The sequence below is a fragment of the Schistocerca serialis genome, chromosome 5 (genome assembly GCF_023864345.2).
Source record: "Schistocerca serialis cubense isolate TAMUIC-IGC-003099 chromosome 5, iqSchSeri2.2, whole genome shotgun sequence".
Classification (NCBI taxonomy): Eukaryota; Metazoa; Arthropoda; class Insecta; order Orthoptera; family Acrididae; genus Schistocerca; species Schistocerca serialis.
Window position 1 is genome coordinate 363,488,964 of NC_064642.1, and position 18,234 is coordinate 363,507,197.

Genomic DNA, 18,234 nt, shown 5'->3' on the forward strand with positions numbered 1-18,234 from the left:
GGCGGCGGTAAGTTCTATGATGATGATGTATTAAAATGTTAACCATTCAAAGGATTGATAAGTTTTACAGTTCCATGGAAAAGTATACTGTCACTTAACATGGAAGAAGTGTGTTTTTTATCTGAGAAGTCCGGAATTTTTTTCTTTGTCCACATTTACACCCTGTCTTAGGAGGCAACCTGTACCTTGGCGGACCACTCAGCAGTCCGGGTTGTGCATATGGCTCTACAATGGTTTAACTGCCACCCAACTGCAGACAACCTTACAGTCTGCCGCGTCACAAGGGCCAAGACTCAAAATGTCTTTAAAGAGAGCAAGAAAAGCTAATGGCAACCATTCTTGGACTCCATCAACCATTCCACTTGTTCTACAAAAGTACAGGAAGCAATTAATATTTACAGTAAACACAGTAATTTACCAATAACACCAGTGCTGAAACAGGGATGTCTCCTAACAATGGCCAGAGACATCGTCCAGACTATGACAGAGCATTTTACAGCAACTACTGCCAGTGCCACCCAGGGTCCGGAGTTCCACTGCTACAGTGCCACTGTAGAGAAAGGCAGTTGGGCTTCAAATCCAAAAATTTTGAGTTTTACAACTGCCGTGGATTTGGGACTGAGGCTTGTGATTCTGCAGTCAGTCATGACCAAATCTAGTACAGTATGGTTAGGCATTTGCAAGAAGCCTCGAAATAAATCTTCCTCGAATGTTTTAATTTGATATGGCAGACACCCACTTTCCCAGCTCATGGAGAGAGGCAATTTTGATACCTCTCCTCAAACCAGGAAAGGACCAAACGTGTCCTAGTAGCTACTGGGGTATCACCTTAACAAGCTGTGTAGAAAAGACCTTGCTGCAAATGGTTAACTATTGTCTAGTCCGATTGCTAGAGACCAGGCAACTCCTGTTGGTGTGGACTCTGGAGATTTTGATCCACTGTTGACAACTTGACCTTGCGAGAGGCAGGTATTCAACAGGCTTTCCTACATAACCATTGCTATAATGGTACATTCTTTGACACCAGTAAGGTGTAAGACACTACTTGGAGATACAGTATTCTAGGGCAGCTGCACCAATAGCACTTTCATGGCTGCATCTCCATGTTCATACAGGTCTTCCTATAAAAGCACTGTTTTAGGTCCCAAGTTGGTGACGTACTGCCGAATCGTTTCGAGCAGGTATTTGTCAGGGCGGTGTTTCAAGAGTTACCCCTCTTTGTCGTAGCCCTAATCAGTATCGCATCTAGGCTAAGAAGCCCTGCACAGAGCTCCTTGTTTGTGGACAATTCTGCAGTTTTCTGTTCCTCCCCAGTGTTGCAACAGTAACTCATCAGTTGCAACTTACACCATTCTACATTTTAAAGGATCGATGAAATTTCTGCACCTTATTTTGTCTCTAAACTGTGGGGTTTACGACACCTGAGACACATGAAAGCCAGAACCCACATGGCACTGAATACCTTAAAGTGCCTTGCGATAGGTCTTTGGGAGTAGACAGGGCATATCTGCTCCAGTTTTACAGGGCTTTCATGTAATCACAGCTAGACTATGCATGCACAGTGTGTGGATCAGTGAGGCCTTCATTTCAGAAGTTCATTGACGGTATTGACCATGAGGGGATTATGCTGGCCATGGGTGCTTGTAGGACCAGCCCCATACCCAGTCTTTGCTAAGGCTGGGCAACCACCACTCACCATCGAGTGGCTGCTCCTAATGGTGCATCAGGCATGTACCGTATTCACTCAAATCTAAGCCGCACCTGAAAAATGAGAATTGAGATAAAGGAAAATCAATTTTCCCGAATCTAAGCCACACCTGATATTCGAGACCCGAAATTAAGGGGAGAGAAAATTTTAGGCCGCATCTCCAAATCGAAACAAAGTTGGTCCATTGTAATATGAGACACAATTTAGGTCAAATTAATGACAATACAGCTACAGTAAGCTTAGCAGGTAAGCTTTACCAGGTAACCATTGCTATGCGTCAGGTGCTCCGTCCGTATTTATACGGGTACCCTTCATTTTTCATGTGCTTCGTATGGTTTGAATTGATTGCTTATTTTTCTTTGATCTGATAAGCGCCTTTTTCTTTGTTATAGGTGTTTACGTCACTCTAATCTGAAAATTCATTACTGTACTGTGTCATGCATTGTTTGTCGCATTCTGATAGTGCGTGTCTACGGCCTGTCGCCGCTCCCGGCATGGCTTGCTTTTGTGCGCGCTACCGCCGCTTACAATTAAAAAAAAAAAAAGAGAGAGGAATCGTCTCATTAGCGAAACAATGGCAAGAGACTGCTATTTGTTGTTACTTACACTGCTGCTTTCTTTGATAATGATCAACAAGAACTAAATAATAGACAGCATATGATAGATGATGTTCTGAACGAGAGTTTAGCGAAAATTTTTCTCGGTTTGAAAATCTTTGCAGACACGTCTTTAGTACATTACATTCTGCACTGAAATTAGAGTTATCTTAGATTTAAAAGTCTAGTAAATTGCTGTGCTTCATTTCTGACTGTATCACTATTAGGCATAAGAATAATACGAATATAAACACGACATGATATGTATATTCTTCCGTGTTTGCTGTTGTCTCGCTCTAGTTTCGTAGTTTATTAGGCAGACAGGATTTAAATGAGACAGCAGCAAACACGAAACAATACATGGCAAAATGTTTATATTCGTATTATTCTTATGGTGAAGAGAATACTATATGTGATTCACAATTCATTAAAGTTCCTATTAGAAACCATCTCTTCTCACAGGTAGAAAAAATTCAGAATGTAGAGTTGGCCATATTGACAAGTAGAGTTGACCATATTGACAAACATCCCGAACAGTCTTGCCAGTCGGATTTTCGTAGTACATTGAAATGCTGCTATATTCGAAGATGAACAATACGGAATTTGTATTTACTTCATCGGATAATGTATGAAAATACAGTGGTCGAAACTCGGGGCGGAGAAAAAAGCTCAACTTCCACCTTTTTTTTTTTTTTAATTTATTTACTGAGGCAGAGGATTTGGTGCCAGTATTTATCTTTGTGCTTGCAAAGCATGCCTGTGTAGCGCTACATATATTCGACAGCAGAAGTTAGTTGTGGCGGCACCCACCAACATTTTTCAGAACTTCCGCTTGCTTTGCACTCGATTCTAAGCCGCAGGCGGTTTTTTGGATTACAAAAACCGGAAAAAAAGTGCGGGTTAGATTCGAGTAAATACGATAAGTTCCTCAGTGCTCCAAAATCACCTGCATACCATGCTGTTGCTCATCTGCCTCTGAAATATCTCTTTCCCCAATTATCCATGAGAAACATAGCTCTTTGGGATCTGCGTGCGCTGGAGTGACTTGGTGTGCAGCTAGTATAACCCTAAATTCAGGGTTTTAATCGCCTGCTAACCTGGATACTGCAGAGTCCCAGAGTAATTTTAGATTTAGTGCAGTATAGGAGAGGTTGCACTACTGCATATGTTTTTAATACGTTATTTTATGACACATCTACATCGTTACTCTGCACTTCACTCTTAAGTGCCTGGCAGAGGGTTCATCGAACCATTTTCATACTACTCCTCTACCATTACACTCTCGAATGGCGCGTGGGAAAAAAGAACATCTAAATCTTTCTGTTCAAGCTCTGATTTCTCTTATTTTATTATTCTCCCTACGTAGGTGGGTGTCAACAAAATATTTTTGCATTCGAAAGAGAAAGTTGGTCATTGAAATTTCGTAAATAGATCTTGCCGCAAAGAAAACCGCCTTTGTTTCGGTAACTGCCACCCCAACTCACGTATCATATCAGTGACACTGTCACCTCTATTGCCTGATAACACAAAACGGGCTGCCCTTCTTTGCACTTCTTCGATGTCCTTCGTCAATCCTACCTGGTAAGGATCCCACGCAGGAGCAAATTATTATTTTGGTACTGCTGTTGAGTATAACCTCTACCCATAGTAATTCACAGGAACTGTCTATTTCAACTTCACTGCAAGATAAACAACTACCAGCAGGCACAAACACACTACCACCTACTTTATTTAATCTATCCTTTCTGTACACAGTTTGCGCCTCTGTAAAAAAATTCGGCAGAATTTATCTCCGGCTTCAGCCAGCTTTCTGTTCCTATAAGGATTTCAGATTCAGTTCTTTCTATCAGTGCTTGAAGCTCTGGTACTTTTCCAACACAGCTACAACAATTTACAATTACAATACCAACTGCTGCTTGGTCAATTCTTGTTGTTTCTTTGCCCTGTACTCTTTGAGACTGGAGCCCTTTTTTGATCTTTCCTGAGACTGTCTAACCTAAAAACAACGCCCATTTTAATGGAGCACCCCCAACTCTAGCTGTGTTTATGGATGGCTCTAAAGAGAGGGGGGAACTATTCATTGCTCTGTAGTTTCCCTGATCGTGTCCTCAAGATATAAGTGCCTCAAGACTTTACTATCTTCGATGTAATTATACGTGATCTTGTGGGCACTGGGGCAGAGAGATGTTTAAAGTACAGAAGTCCTTGTCTGTTCAGATTCCTTGAGTGCCCTTCACTTTCTGCAATGCTAGTACCCAGCAGGTAAAGTAGTCGAGAGTTTCCAGGACACCCTCCTTCAACTAAAAAGGCTGGAGAAGCAGATGTCTTTCTTCTGGATGCCAGGGCACTTGGGTATTGTGGGGAATGAAAGGGCAGATGTGGCAGCCAAGGAGGTGTGTTGTGACTCTTAGTGAGTTCAGTGTGTCATCCCCCTGCATGCTATCACCTCACTTTTCAGGTAGTCATGTGTCAATCAGAAAAGGAGCGGTCTAGTAGTCTACAACATGGCTGTGGCATCTCTCTTTCCAGTCATACAGATGTGATGAGGTCTTCCTTCCTTGTTTCTGCATAGGCCACAGCCCTGAGAAGCGTGGCTTCTTGCTCTGACCCTCCAATGTGTGGTGCTTGTGGCGTACAGATCCCAGTGCGCCCCATTTTACAAGGCTGCATTTTAATTTTACACCAAAGGGTTGAAGTGCATTTGCTAACAAATTTGCCCTCTATTTTAATTGACAATCAGTCAAATGTGGTAAGACTTTTAAAATTTTGTGAATTGTCAGGCTTGTTCCCAAAAATTTTAGGGCTTCATTTTTAATGTGTCATGGTGCCTGTCTCACAATTTTTTGGTATAAGTGATCAGCCAGCTACATATTCCTTTGAACCTATTATAGTTTTCTCTTGTCTTACTTAGTTCTACTTAACAATTTTAGAAAATGGGAACAATTTTAACACTGTCTTCCACAATTTCAGCTTGTGTGATTGTGCAGGTGATCATGAGTGAGATTGGATGAGAGTGAGTGTGCTTTTATCTAGGGTTGCTTTTTATTTATTTTGTCGCATTTTCATATTTCAACTATGTTTCTGTCCACTAATTTTGCAAAGGAGCTGATAACACAATGCCAGCAGCCTTGCCTCTGTGATAACACTGGTTCACATCAGATTACTAAGTTAAGCGGTGCCAGTTTTGGGTGGGGTCACGATCCAGGTCTGCTGCTGAGTGCTGTTGGCAAGCAGGGTGCACTCAGCCCTTCTTGTGAGGCCAGTTGAGAAGCTACTGTATTGAGAAGTGGTCACATTGGTCATGAAAACTGACAACGGCAAGGCGAGCGGTGTGCTGACCACATCCCCCTCCGTACCGGCATCCTGTGATGCCTAAGGGATGAGGATGACACAACAGTCGATCAATACCGTTGGGCCTTCAGGGCATGTTTGTTTTTTGCTGATGACATCGTCATTCAGTGCCCCCTAAAACCACACACAAACTGTGGTGTCACCGCCAGACACCACACTTGCTAGGTGGTAGCCTTTAAATCGGCCGCAGTCCGTTAGTATACGTCGGACCCGCGTGTCGCCACTGTCAGTGATTGCAGACCGAGCGCCACCACACGGCAGGTCTAGAGAGACGTCCTGGCACTCGCCCCAGTTGTACAGCCGACTTAGCCAGAGATGGATCACTGACAACTACGCTCTCATTTGCCGAGAGCTATGCTATAGTTAGCATAGCCTTCAGCTACGTCATTTGCTACAACCTAGCAAGGCGCCATAGCATTTGATATTGAGATTATAACATGTACCGTCAAGAGCGATGTACACCAGTTATGGATTAAAGTTAAGTATTATATCAACTACGTACTTTATTTGCTACTATTAATTCCCTTAACTGTTCCAGACCTCGCGCCAGTCAGCGTGTAATTAAACGCACGCATTTCAGCCTCCTCTAGCAACACAGTGTTGGCTCTTCTGCCAACACTTCACAAACACCACTCTGATCCAAAATATACTGCACTATTTTAATTTGGGCATTGCTAAATCCCGTCTATTGCTTCAATGTTGTGGCTACACCAGAACTAATGTTTTCACTGTCTGGTTTTCGGAAAACAGCCTTGTGACCAAGTCAAGTTTGCGTAAGTGTCCCTTTTCTTCTTGATTTGAATTCCTGTCTCTTCATTTTCAAATTAATGTTCCAAATTCAGTACAGGTGGAATAGAATTCTCTGGTGTAGAACTTACTTAAGTATGCTGATGACAGAGTGCCACAAACTAACATGAAAGGTTGCGTAAGGAGTAAAATACTGCACGACCAATGCAGATAACACAGTGACAGTTCATCTCCCAAGGGTCAGAGGGTAAAGTCTTCTATGATTTAATTCATTAAGAGGCTGTGAAAGGACTAAAATGTTCAGCCACTGGTGAAGCATTATGAACATCAGGAATGAATGCAATGGCAGTTGGTCTGACAGAGAAGAATTCTGCTTTAAGCTTGTGTAACTTAAATGAGTTGATGTTGTCTGAAACTGTGCAAGTTGCGTCATCACAAGACGAAGTGTGAAACAGTTGTATAGAAAACTGCTTTTGTTTTTCTGTAGCCAACAAAACCTGGCTTGTTGCAATAAACAGATATGCTTCCCAAACATTTTGAATGTGCAAATCAAATGACTTTGCGAATGACAGTCTGGTGGCACAACTTTTGATATGAAGCTTGTCATTAAAGTAGAAAGGAAGAATGATAAATTGATGTGTGCGTAAATATAAGTGTAGAATCAAGTTTATGAAAACTATGAAGTGAAGTGTTATGGACTATCCAGTTCTGGCTGCAGAGTTGAATGTGCCAGCAGCAGGGGTATGGGTCCTGCAGTACCATTGCGAGAACTGAGTCCACAATACTTACACAACCTGAACATTCTTCATTACATCATGGTTTCCATAAAGTACTTAATTGGTAGAGGCCCAGGGGTCAGTCATGGCTATTAGTCAACAGTATGCTGATGCAGCAGTGGCTGGTGGCAGGCAATAACCTTCCTGATGTAAGTCGCCTTGTCATCTTAAACTTTTTGCTGCTACAAACATGTTACGTACACTATGTGCTTCCCCCCCTCCCTCACCAAACGCAGGTGCCTGTGCTCACGCAATATGAAATGCTTATCATCCAATTTTAAGACAGCTATTATTTGAGAGAATTTGATTTTTGCACATCTTGATTTTATACCTTTCTCAATAAAGAACTGGGTTTCTTTTCATTATACGTCCTAGTTACCGTACTGCATCAAATTAGGTAAAGTATTGTACAAAATTTTAAAGTGTTTGCAGAGGTGAAAACATATTGTGTAAACTTTACACACAATTGATTTTAACTCCTTCCTTGCAGTGAACTGAATGCAGATAAGATACTGAAATTAGTTTTAGAATTGAGAGCAGAATGATAACTCGTTTCATTCTCGAGTTATTGTTATTTATATGCGAAGGATTGTAAATCATGGCGCCCCCATTTCTGTCCTGGGCTATGTACGAGGGTTGGAACTTTAATAGAGGCAACTATTTATCTACAGCTCATAACAAATAGATACATGTTTAAAAGTTTTACTGACCTTCAAACTAGTCACCAACATTGTGTGTAGCCTGTTGCCAGTGATGTGGCAGTCGTAGTATACTCTTAGCAGTGCCAGTTGTGTTGACAGTTCGAGTGGCGCAGTCTATTGCCAGATGAATTTGTAGCAGTTCTGAAGCGAACGCTGTGAAGTGTTTCCTTCAGTTTAGAAATAGAGCAGAACGCACGAGGGCTTTAGTCAGGGAAGAGCAGTAGGTGGTTCAGCACGTAGCAGACCCATCAGTCAAACAAATCAGTAACAGCTTGCGCTCTACGTGCTTGAGCATTGTCCTGCAAAATGATGGTCAGGTCCTGCAGAAACTGTTATCTCTTCTGTCTCTAAGCTGGTTGTATGTTGTGTTCCAAAAATGAAAAGCATAGAGACAGAAGTTGGAACACAAAATACAACAAGCTTAGAGACAGAAGAGATGACACTTTCTGCAGGACCTCACAATCATTTTGCGGGACAATGCTCAAGCACGTAGAGTGCAAGATGTTACTGATTTGACTGATGGGTCTGCTAAGTGCTGTACCACGTACTGCTCTCCCCTGATTTAAGCCCTTGTGCGTTCTGCTCAATTTCTAAACTGAAGGAAACACTTCATGGCATTCACTTCAAAACTGCTACAAATCCGTCGTCCAATAGACGACGACGCTCAAACTGTCAACACAAATGTCACTGCTAAGAGTATCCTACAACTTCCACATCACTATCAACGGATTATGCACAATGCTGGTGACTACTTCGAAGGTCAGTAAAACTTGGAAACACGTATCTATTTCGTACAAGCTGTAAATAAATAGTTGCCACTGTTTAAGTTCCAACCCTCATAAATCTTGTGATCATAAAAGTCATCATATTTCATGAAAAATTCAAGATATTGAAATGAAGTTTAATGCAAATGATAGCACACAAAGAGACACAAGTGTTGTATGGTAAACACTTCAGATGTTTTTGTTCACCGAGATACGGAAGCAAATTGTCAGTAGCAGTCAGAGGTTGATGTCTCAGGACACATACAGAGAATAGCACTGTAGGAAAACCCAAGTGGTGCACATATACATACCCACATCACCTGGGGAATGGCGGAAAAGAATGTGTATAAACATCCACAGCAGCAAGAGGGTTAATGACTTAAAGCATTAGAGAACCGTCAGCACTTTGTGATGTTGCACAGGCCCCATATTGAACCAGTGACCTTTAGAGACTGGATGGAGTGTCAGGCCATGGTGCTCAGTGCACAGTCTAACCTCAACAGACTCAGTTTGTAGCCCAGAACTGATGGCTGTAGGTTAGCAGCTTTGCCTAGTTGTCACCATTGGTCAATGAAGCTTGAGTAGGTGTGCTGCACGTTAGATCAATGACTGGTGCAGAGACTGCATGACACCAAAGGAATGATGCAGCCGGCTAAGCTGGTAGCATTTATACTCCCTTTGGCCGGATGTTTTAAGACTGGTGGTGGGCTCCCGTTGGTTATTTAATTGGCTGTGGAAGCACGTCACTGTGACACAGAGCACTGTTCCAGCACCCATGTGCAGAATTGCATTGGTGGGTGGTTTGCGTATCACTTGCCTGGTTGCAAAGGTCTGGCTGACTCTTAGGATGCAACAGAACAAAACACTGTTCTGCCTTCTGAAACCCACAGACAAAGCTATATCTGTTTGTTTCCAGTGAGTGTTATGTAACACACTAACCAGGTTTCTTTGTACAAGATTTGTCATCATTTTGGTTTGTGTTATCATTTTGTGTGTGTTTCTCAGATAATATTTTGAATTTCTCTTTCATATAAGGTACAGTTAATTTTTTCCTGTGTCACAAGTAGAATTACTGTTAGTTCTTACAGAAATAATCTTTCCTTCACTCTGTTCCTCACATATTGTAAAAGCAAATCAGCTGAATATTTTATTTCATCTTTTGATTAACAATTTTTTTTCATATTACTCTTAATCATTGGTCTAACTTTAGTGTGCAGTAGAATTCAGTGCACAGTTATGTTTCTATTAACTGCAGTGTTTTTTTATTGATATTTGTTTATGAAATTTGCAGGTACTTGCAGACGGCATATTATGTGCGGACTCCTTGATTGCCTTTCGGCAACTCCTTGGACAGAAAGCGATAACCAATGGCGTATCATGCGTAGAAACAAGAAATGAACAGACTGTTAGTCTCCCAGCTTCAGATGGATATGATGATATTCTCTGTGATATTGTAGAGAAGATTGAGGCAAAATGTTTAGAGAGTGCTGATATCGTATTTAGTGATGATGCAAAGTATGACTATAAGCAACAAGAACTAGAAAAAACACCAACCCAGGGTATTGCACAAGCAAATGATCCCCCTAAGCTCAAACCTCATGAGAACAAACCAAGCACTTCAGAAAAAACAAGTAGCAAGGTTAGAAAACGCTTGTTTGATGAAACAAACACACATGAAACTGAATCTAAAGTACTGAAAAGATTTAGATTGGGAGATGTATACGAGTTTTTGTTGGGGAAAAAACCTGAAAACTGTCACCATGCCGAAGGGGATACATTGAGTCTCTTGCAGTGCATAGTTACAAAGGGTTCAGAATTTATTGAATGGACTGACAATAATGCAAAGCTTTTCAGTAAGATACAAAAGTTGTCGTTCTGATGAAAGCTGTGCACAATGTAGTTATGTTTTTAATCTTTTTATGTTTTTTTTTATAGTTTTAAAATGCTGTTAATATTTGAATATGTTTTAATGAACTATGTAATGTGCCTTTTTGCATTCAGCATTACTTGGTGTTTTTTATATAGTAATGAAATCGTGTGAATGTTTTATCCTGTTTTGAGAGGAAGTGTGGAATGCAAAGAGAAATTCTATATTGTCATGTATTGTACGTCTGTCTCTATTCAAGAGCACTGATAATCATATTTTTAGTATAATACATGTATCACTGCTGATAGGAACATAATGTTTCAAACTGTATTTACCTTGTGACAGATAATGTAATTTTTTTACTTCTATTAAATGTATGTTTGCTATCTTTTGTATTATTCATTTGTTACGAAGTAGTTGCTAATTGCGAGAAATAATAATTTGTTCCTCTTATGTTGTATTGCTTTTTGAAATATGCATTGCAACTTACCATACTCAACCTCCTTCTCCATGGTATTTATACCATCTAAAGATTGATGGTAACATTATCAATGTGTCTATTGATAAAGTTTGAGTAAGATCAGTGTATCATATTGACAAGAAAACTTGAATATTAAGTATTTCATGCTCTTAATACAGTTAACAGCCAGGGCTTTGGCTGATCATTGTTCCTCGAGATAAAGAATACTTACTGTTACTCACGTGGACACACAAACCACAGTTGGTTTTTGGCCTCATCAAGTAGCCTCTTCCACAGTATTCTGTCTTTGGCATCTTCCTTCCTTGCTCTCAGTACCTGGAAATCTTTGGCAATCTGGTCTCTCCATCTCATTTTCAGCCTGCCTGGAGGTCTTCATCCTTCTGGTTTATTCTCTGAGACTTCTCCCAGTAAAGATTTCTGCTCTCTTCTGTAGATGTGGCTGGCCCATCTTATCTTATTGTCTTGGCTTCCGCAACTACATCTGGTTCATCGTATAGCTCCCTGAGCTCCCTGTTCTTTCTTCTTCGCCATTCTCCTCCCTCATAGATTAGTCCAAATATCTTTCACAGGATTTTATTTTTAAAAACTTTTATCTATCTATTCTCCACATTTCTGCCCCATATAGTAATACTGGTCTGTTATGGTTTTATATATTCTTACTTTGGTTCCTCTTTAAAATTTTTTTAGATGACACTAGTTTGAGTGAGTATGATGCTCTGGATGCAGCTTTGATTCTCGCATCTATTTCTCGCTTCTGATTGTTTCTGTTGTTTACTACTCCCCCAGATATTTAAACTCTCATACTTCTTCAGACATGTGGTTATCGTTCTGCATAGTTTCCCATCTTTTTGTTTTGTAATTTCTTTCTCCCTCATGAATTTTGTTTTCTCATCATTTTCTTCTAAAGCAGCTTCCTTTGATTTTTGAAAGAGTTTTTCTGCTGGTATTTTAAAATCATCTGGATTTTTGGCAATTAGTGCTACATCATCGGCAAAGGCCAGTAAATTTATTTTTGTTCCTATTTTAGTTCCCTCTTCTGCTTCACTTGGTGCGTCCAGCACTTACTGTTTAAAGATGTTGTACAAGAGGGGTGACATTCCATCTCTTTGCTTGACTCCTGTTTCTTATGTCAAATTCCTTGGAATATTCTCCATCCATTTTCACTACTCCTTTCGAGCCTTTCAGTGTCACTTTCACAAGATTTCTTCAGTATTCCGAATCTCTGAATTTTCTCCCACAACTTATCTGTGGATATACTGCCATAGGCTTTCTGAAAATCGACAAATAGTATTGCCATTGTTTTGTTATACCCCCAATATTTGGAGACGGCTTCTTTCAGTATGACTATCTGGCCAGTAGTTGAAAGATTTATGAAGAATCCTACTTGTTTCTTATTCATTATCTTTTAAATATGGTTCTATTTTTTTTTTTTTTTTTTTTTTTTTTTGTTCTTGGAGAACACTTCATTGGTGGTGATAATTAATGAGATGCCTTGTTTGTTGCCCTTTTTATGAATTGGTATTATTATTGCTTCTGCCCACTCCTCTGGCATTCTTTCTTCATTCCAGATGTTCGTAAGGAGTTAGTTTATTTGTTTCGTAATTTTTATTCCTCTCTTCTTAAAAAATGCAGGTCTTATACCATCTCTCCCTGGAGCTTCGTTGTTTTTTGGTATTTTGATTGAATCTTTTGTTTCTTTCATTGTCAGCAGTTCCACAAAGGAATGTATACTCTGATAATCATGTTGTTGCTCCATTTCTGCACTTCTATCTTCCAACATTTAGAAGCTCCTCAAAATATTCCCTCCAGATTTCCATACCTTCGGATTTTTCCATAACTGTATTGCCACTTCTATCTTTAATGCCATACATCCATGGTATACAGAATGGTCCGTTGATAGTGACCGGGCCAAATATCTCATGAAATCAGCATCAAACGAAAAAACTACAAAGAACGAAACTCATCTAGCTTGAAGGGGGGAAACCAGATGGTGCTATGGTTGGCCCACTAGATGGGTCTGCCATAGGTCAAACGGACATCAACTGTATTTATTTAAAATAGGAACGCCCATTTTTTATTACATATTCATGTAGTACGTAAAGAAATATGAATGTTTTAGTTGGACCACTTTTTTCACTTTGTGATAGATGGCGCTGTAATAGTCACAAACGTATAAGTACGTGGTATCATGTAACATTCTGCCAGTGCGGATGGTATTTGCTTCGTGATACATTACCTGCGTTAAAATGGACAGTTTACCGATTGCGGAAAAGGTCGATATCGTGTTGATATGTGGTTATTGTGATCAAAATGCCCAACGGGCATGTGCTATGTATGCTACTTGGTATCCTGGATGACATCATTGAAGTGTCCCGACCGTTCACCAGATAGTTAAGCTATTTGAGGAAACAGGAAATGTTCGGCCACATGTGAAACGTCAACCATGACCTGCAACAAATGATGATGCCCAAGTAGGTGTTTAAGCTGCTGTCGCGGCTAATCCGCACATCTGTAGCAGACAAATTGCGCGAGAATCGGGAATCTCAAAACTGTCGGTGTTGAGAATGCTACATCAACATCGATTGCACCCGCAACATATTTCTATGCACCAGGAATTGCATGGCAACGACTTTGAACGTCGTTTACAGTTCTGCCATTGGGCATAAGAGAAATTACGGGATGATGACAGATTTTTTTGCACGCGTTCTACTTAGCGCCGAAGCGTCATTCACCAACAGCGGTAATGTAAACCAGCATAAATGCACTAATGGGCAACGGAAAATCCATGATGGCTGCGACAAGTGGAACATCAGCGAACTTGGCAGGTTAATGTATGGTGCTGCATTATGGGAGGAAGGATAATTGTCCCCCATTTTATCAATGGCAATCTAAATGGTACAATGTATGCTGATTTCCTATGTAATGTTCTACCGATGTTACTACAAGAGGTTTTATTGCATGACAGAATGGCGATGTACTTCCAGCATGATGGATGTCCGGCACATAGCCCGCATGCAGTTTAAGCGGTATTGAATAGCATATTTTATGACAGGTGGATTGGTCATCAAAGCACCACACGTTCACCGGATCTGACGTCCCCAGATTTTTTTCTGTGGGGAAAGTTGAATGACATTTGCTATCGCAATCCACCGACAACGCCTGAAAACATGCGTCAGCGCGTTGTCAATGCATGTGTGAACATTACGGAAGGCGAACTACTTGCTGTTGAGAGGAATGTCGTTACACGTATTGTCAAATGCATTGAGGTTGACGGACATCATTTTGAGCATTTATTGCAATAATGTGATATTTACAGGTAATCACGCTGTAACAGCATGCGTTCTCAGAAAAAAGTTCACAAAGGTACATGTGTCACATTGGAACAACCAAAATAAAATGTTCAAACATAACTATGTTCTGCATTTTAATTTAAAAAACCTACATCTTAGCAACTGTTCATCTAAAATTGTGAGCCATATGTTTGTGACTATTACAGCGCTGTCTGTCACAAAGTGAAAAAAGTGGTCCAACTAAAACATTCATATTTCTTTACGTACTACACGAATATGTAATAAAAAATGGGGGTTCCTATTTTTAAAAATGCAGTTGATATCCGTTTGACCTATGGCAGCGTCATCTAGCAGGCCAACCATAGCGCCATCTGGTTTTCCTCTTCAAGCTGCACAAGTTTCATTCTTTGTAGTTTTTTTCGTTTGACACTTATTTCGTGAGATATTTGGTCTGGTCACGATCAGTGGACTATCCTGTATATCTTTTTCTGAAAAATCTGACTAATCTGTAAAAATCTCTTGCATTGCCTGCACTTTTATCATCCTATGCTCTTTTGATCAAATTATCCACATGTTCTGTCTTCTTCCTCCTGGTAAGATTTTTAGTTTCTCTATTAACATTTTCATACGCTTCTTTACTTTTGTCAGAATCCTCTTGTAAGCATTTTTTTCTTTGCTGCTGATGTTTCTTTCACTGTTTGCTCACATTCTTATGAAAACCATGGATTTTTCTTCCTTTTTTTCTGCATAATTCTAGTGCCACTTCTTCCACATTTGCTTTTATCATTTTTCAGTGGTCTTCATTGTCAAGGTTATCTTCCAGTGTTAGAACATCAAATTTGTTTTGCCCTGTGCATTGTGGTTATCCTTCAATCTGTCTATGTCAATGTTATGACCTTTTATGCTCTTCCTCCCCCTCCCCCTGGGCTTTTCTATCGCTGTTCTTTGGCATACCTCTGCTATGGCTAGATAATGGTCTTTGCCTGCTTCGGCTCCCCTTATGATTTTCACATTCGTTATACTGCTTTTATGTCTTTGATCTACCAGGACATGGTCTGTTTGGTTTTTTTTTGTTCTTCCATCTGGTGATACCCATGTTACCTTGTGAATGTCCTTCCGAGGAAAGTGTGTGTTCGTAACCCTTAGGTTGGTTGCACTTGCACAGCTTAGTGGCCTCACTCCATTATCATTACTTTCGACACATAGTCTTCCAGTCACAGATATTCCTTTCCAGATGATGCCCCTTCCAACTTTAGCATTGGCATCTTCCACGAAGAGCTTCGTATCATATTCTGGTGTCTTTCTAATTACCTCTTCGAGAATTTCATAAAAACCGTCTCTTTTCATCCTCTGCTTCCTTGGTCAGAGCATGTAGTGTAACTATTGTTATAGTTGTGAATCTACCCTTTAGTTTTATGACAGCTTTTGTATCATCAATCAGTTGGAAATAGTTACTGCCGTTGCTAAACTTTTGCTGACCATAAAACTTACTCCCTTCTGGAACTTTCCATCTTCCAATCCACTGTAGTACAGAATGCACCTACCTGTGGATATCTAATTTTGTGCAATGCTATAAGATCCATTTCACATCTGTCGAGCTCTTCTGGCAGAAAATTGAGAGTTCCAGATGTTGCCGAAGTCCTGACGTTCCACATTCCAAATTGAAAGTCCTTGTTCGTAAGCCGTTTTCTATCTGCTTGTTTCTGTTTTCCTCTGAGGCCATTCCTTGACGTTTCATAACAAGTTCTTTTTTATGGGATGGGTTGTTAGCCTGGTGCCCAAACCCCAACGTGGAGGACCAGTCCAGTTATTTTTTCATGATTTGTATTTTATTTCCTCACTACCCTCCGACTCTGCTGGTGGCAGAGCCAGTGAGCTTTCCCCAATTCCAATGGGGTCATACCCAAAGGAAGTAACTGGCAAATCCTCACATTAGGAGATAAGGAATATCTTTTCTAATATTCTACCATCTCCTAAAGTGGTATTACATTGCCCGTGTAACCAATCAAATGTGAGGCCACGTGTAAAAGTAGCACTATCAAATACTGGTATGCCATAATTATTGTGCAGGGATCTCTCTAAGTATGACAACCACATTGGTTTTCTACCCACTTCAGAGGCTAATACAGATTGAACCAACCAGCTGGTGAAAGTAACATACATGAACAATTCTGTTGTAGCTTTAATACCTGTCCCTCTTTGATTTCCCTTACATTCACTTTATCCTCCTTCCTTCCACTAAATTGTGCAGTTAGATACTGTCCTGCGAATCTATCTGGCAGTCCTAAAAATATAGCCCCCTAACCCACAGCCCAGTGTACCTCTCAACTAATAACTATTCTCATATACCCATTCCTTTTCTGTACTTTTCTACACTATTTCTGACTTGTCCTGATACTGAAGGCACTTTGCCCTCTCCCATCACTAGCTATTTATAAGTGCCTGGCTTACATAATTATTCGAGGTAATATGAGACAGTAAAAGCATGAAAGCTGGAGAAATGGCAGTTTGAGAAAGCCATTTCTAATTACACACGGCATCTCGGGAAAGGTACCAGAGAAAGGTCAACCATTTGTGTGACAAGGCCACCAGCCGCCACCTCCACCACATCCAACAACCACCACTGTGCCCGAATTTCACACTAGCTGGTTGCGCGCACTTCCCCTGAGTTAAGTATAAACAATGTTGTTGCCATCTGATTAACTAAAACTTACCTTTATTTACAATAGGTGCTCAAAGTGATGTCTCTGTGTGTGTGCGCCTCGCCTCTCTCATCTAATTTAGTTTCAGTTAAAATACTAGGTTCTCTAGGCCTTTTTTGTATTACACTGACCCAGTGTCTTGAAATTTCTTCATTAATCTGTATATCGTTGAATCATTGGGAACATTCATACCGGGAAATTTTTGTATGAATTCAAGAAGACATTCCACATGCAGTTCTGTTTTTCCATAGATCAACACAAGAAACACTCGTTAATCCTTCTTGTATACCATGCCAAATGGAAACTAGACAGGAATCTCAAAACAAAACATCTGAACACTGTCACACAGTATAGGAGACAAACGCCCAGTGACATAAGAGCAGGGAAAGCCCCAAACTCGCCACAGTTGCAATATACCCATTCTTTTTGAAGGCCTGTTTCAGATGATTCAGTTCCATATCCAGATGTTCCGGCGTACAAATCCGTTTTGCCCTGTCTGCTAAACTTTTGATTACACCTCTTTATTGTTGTGGGTGATGATTGGAGTTCTTATGTAAGTATCTATCAGTATGTGTGCGCTTCCGAAACTTTTTATGTTTTAGACTGCCATCGGTCTGTCTCATGACTAACACATCAAGAAACAAAATAGCCTGCTGTTTTTCCACTTCAATGAAACAGGCCTTCGAAAAGAATGGTTACCCAAACAAAGAAATTAATAGAGTTTTAAGACCTAATTACAGCAGGCCTAAGGACAAGGATGGTACACAGCAATGGAAGAACACAGCGTCTTTACCTTTCATTCGTAAGATTACAGATCGAATTGGCAAAATTTTGCTGAAACATAAAGTGAAAACGGTATTCAAACCTACCATAAAAATAGGACAAGTACTTCATTCTGTTAAAGATAGAAGGCCACCATTATCATCTAGCGGTGTGTATAAAATTCCGTGTACTTGTGGCGAGGTCTATATTGGTACTATGAAAAGAAGTGTGAATACGAGGGTAAAGGAGCATAAGTCTTTGCCGACTGGGAAAAATAGATAAATCGGCCGTTGCGGAACATGCGCTTCAGTCAGGTGACCATTAGTTAAGTTTTCTGAAACTACAGTTTTAAGTGCTACCACGAACTATTATCCATGACTGTATAGGGAGGCTATTGAAATTTATAAACATGAAGATAATCTTAATAGAAAAGAAGAGGCCTTGAAATCAAGCAAGATATGGACAGTGGCATCACAGAATCGATAAGTG

At 40.3% G+C, this 18,234-nt stretch overlaps 1 protein-coding gene across 10 annotated transcripts in view; it reads left to right on the forward strand.

Moving 5' to 3' along the window:
- The window catches only part of LOC126481093 (uncharacterized), an 801,677-nt gene that overhangs the window by 214,883 nt on the left and 568,560 nt on the right, over positions 1-18,234 (forward strand). For 3 of the 10 annotated variants that reach the window (XM_050104604.1, XM_050104603.1, XM_050104611.1), the window contains exon 3: positions 9,935-10,896. The exons of the other annotated variants lie outside the window; for them this stretch is intronic. In XM_050104604.1, coding sequence (XP_049960561.1) covers positions 9,935-10,522 — 588 coding nt within the window. In that variant the 3' untranslated portion in view covers positions 10,523-10,896. Of the gene's footprint in view, positions 1-9,934; positions 10,897-18,234 lie in introns of those variants that run through there. 10 annotated transcript variants of the gene reach the window in all.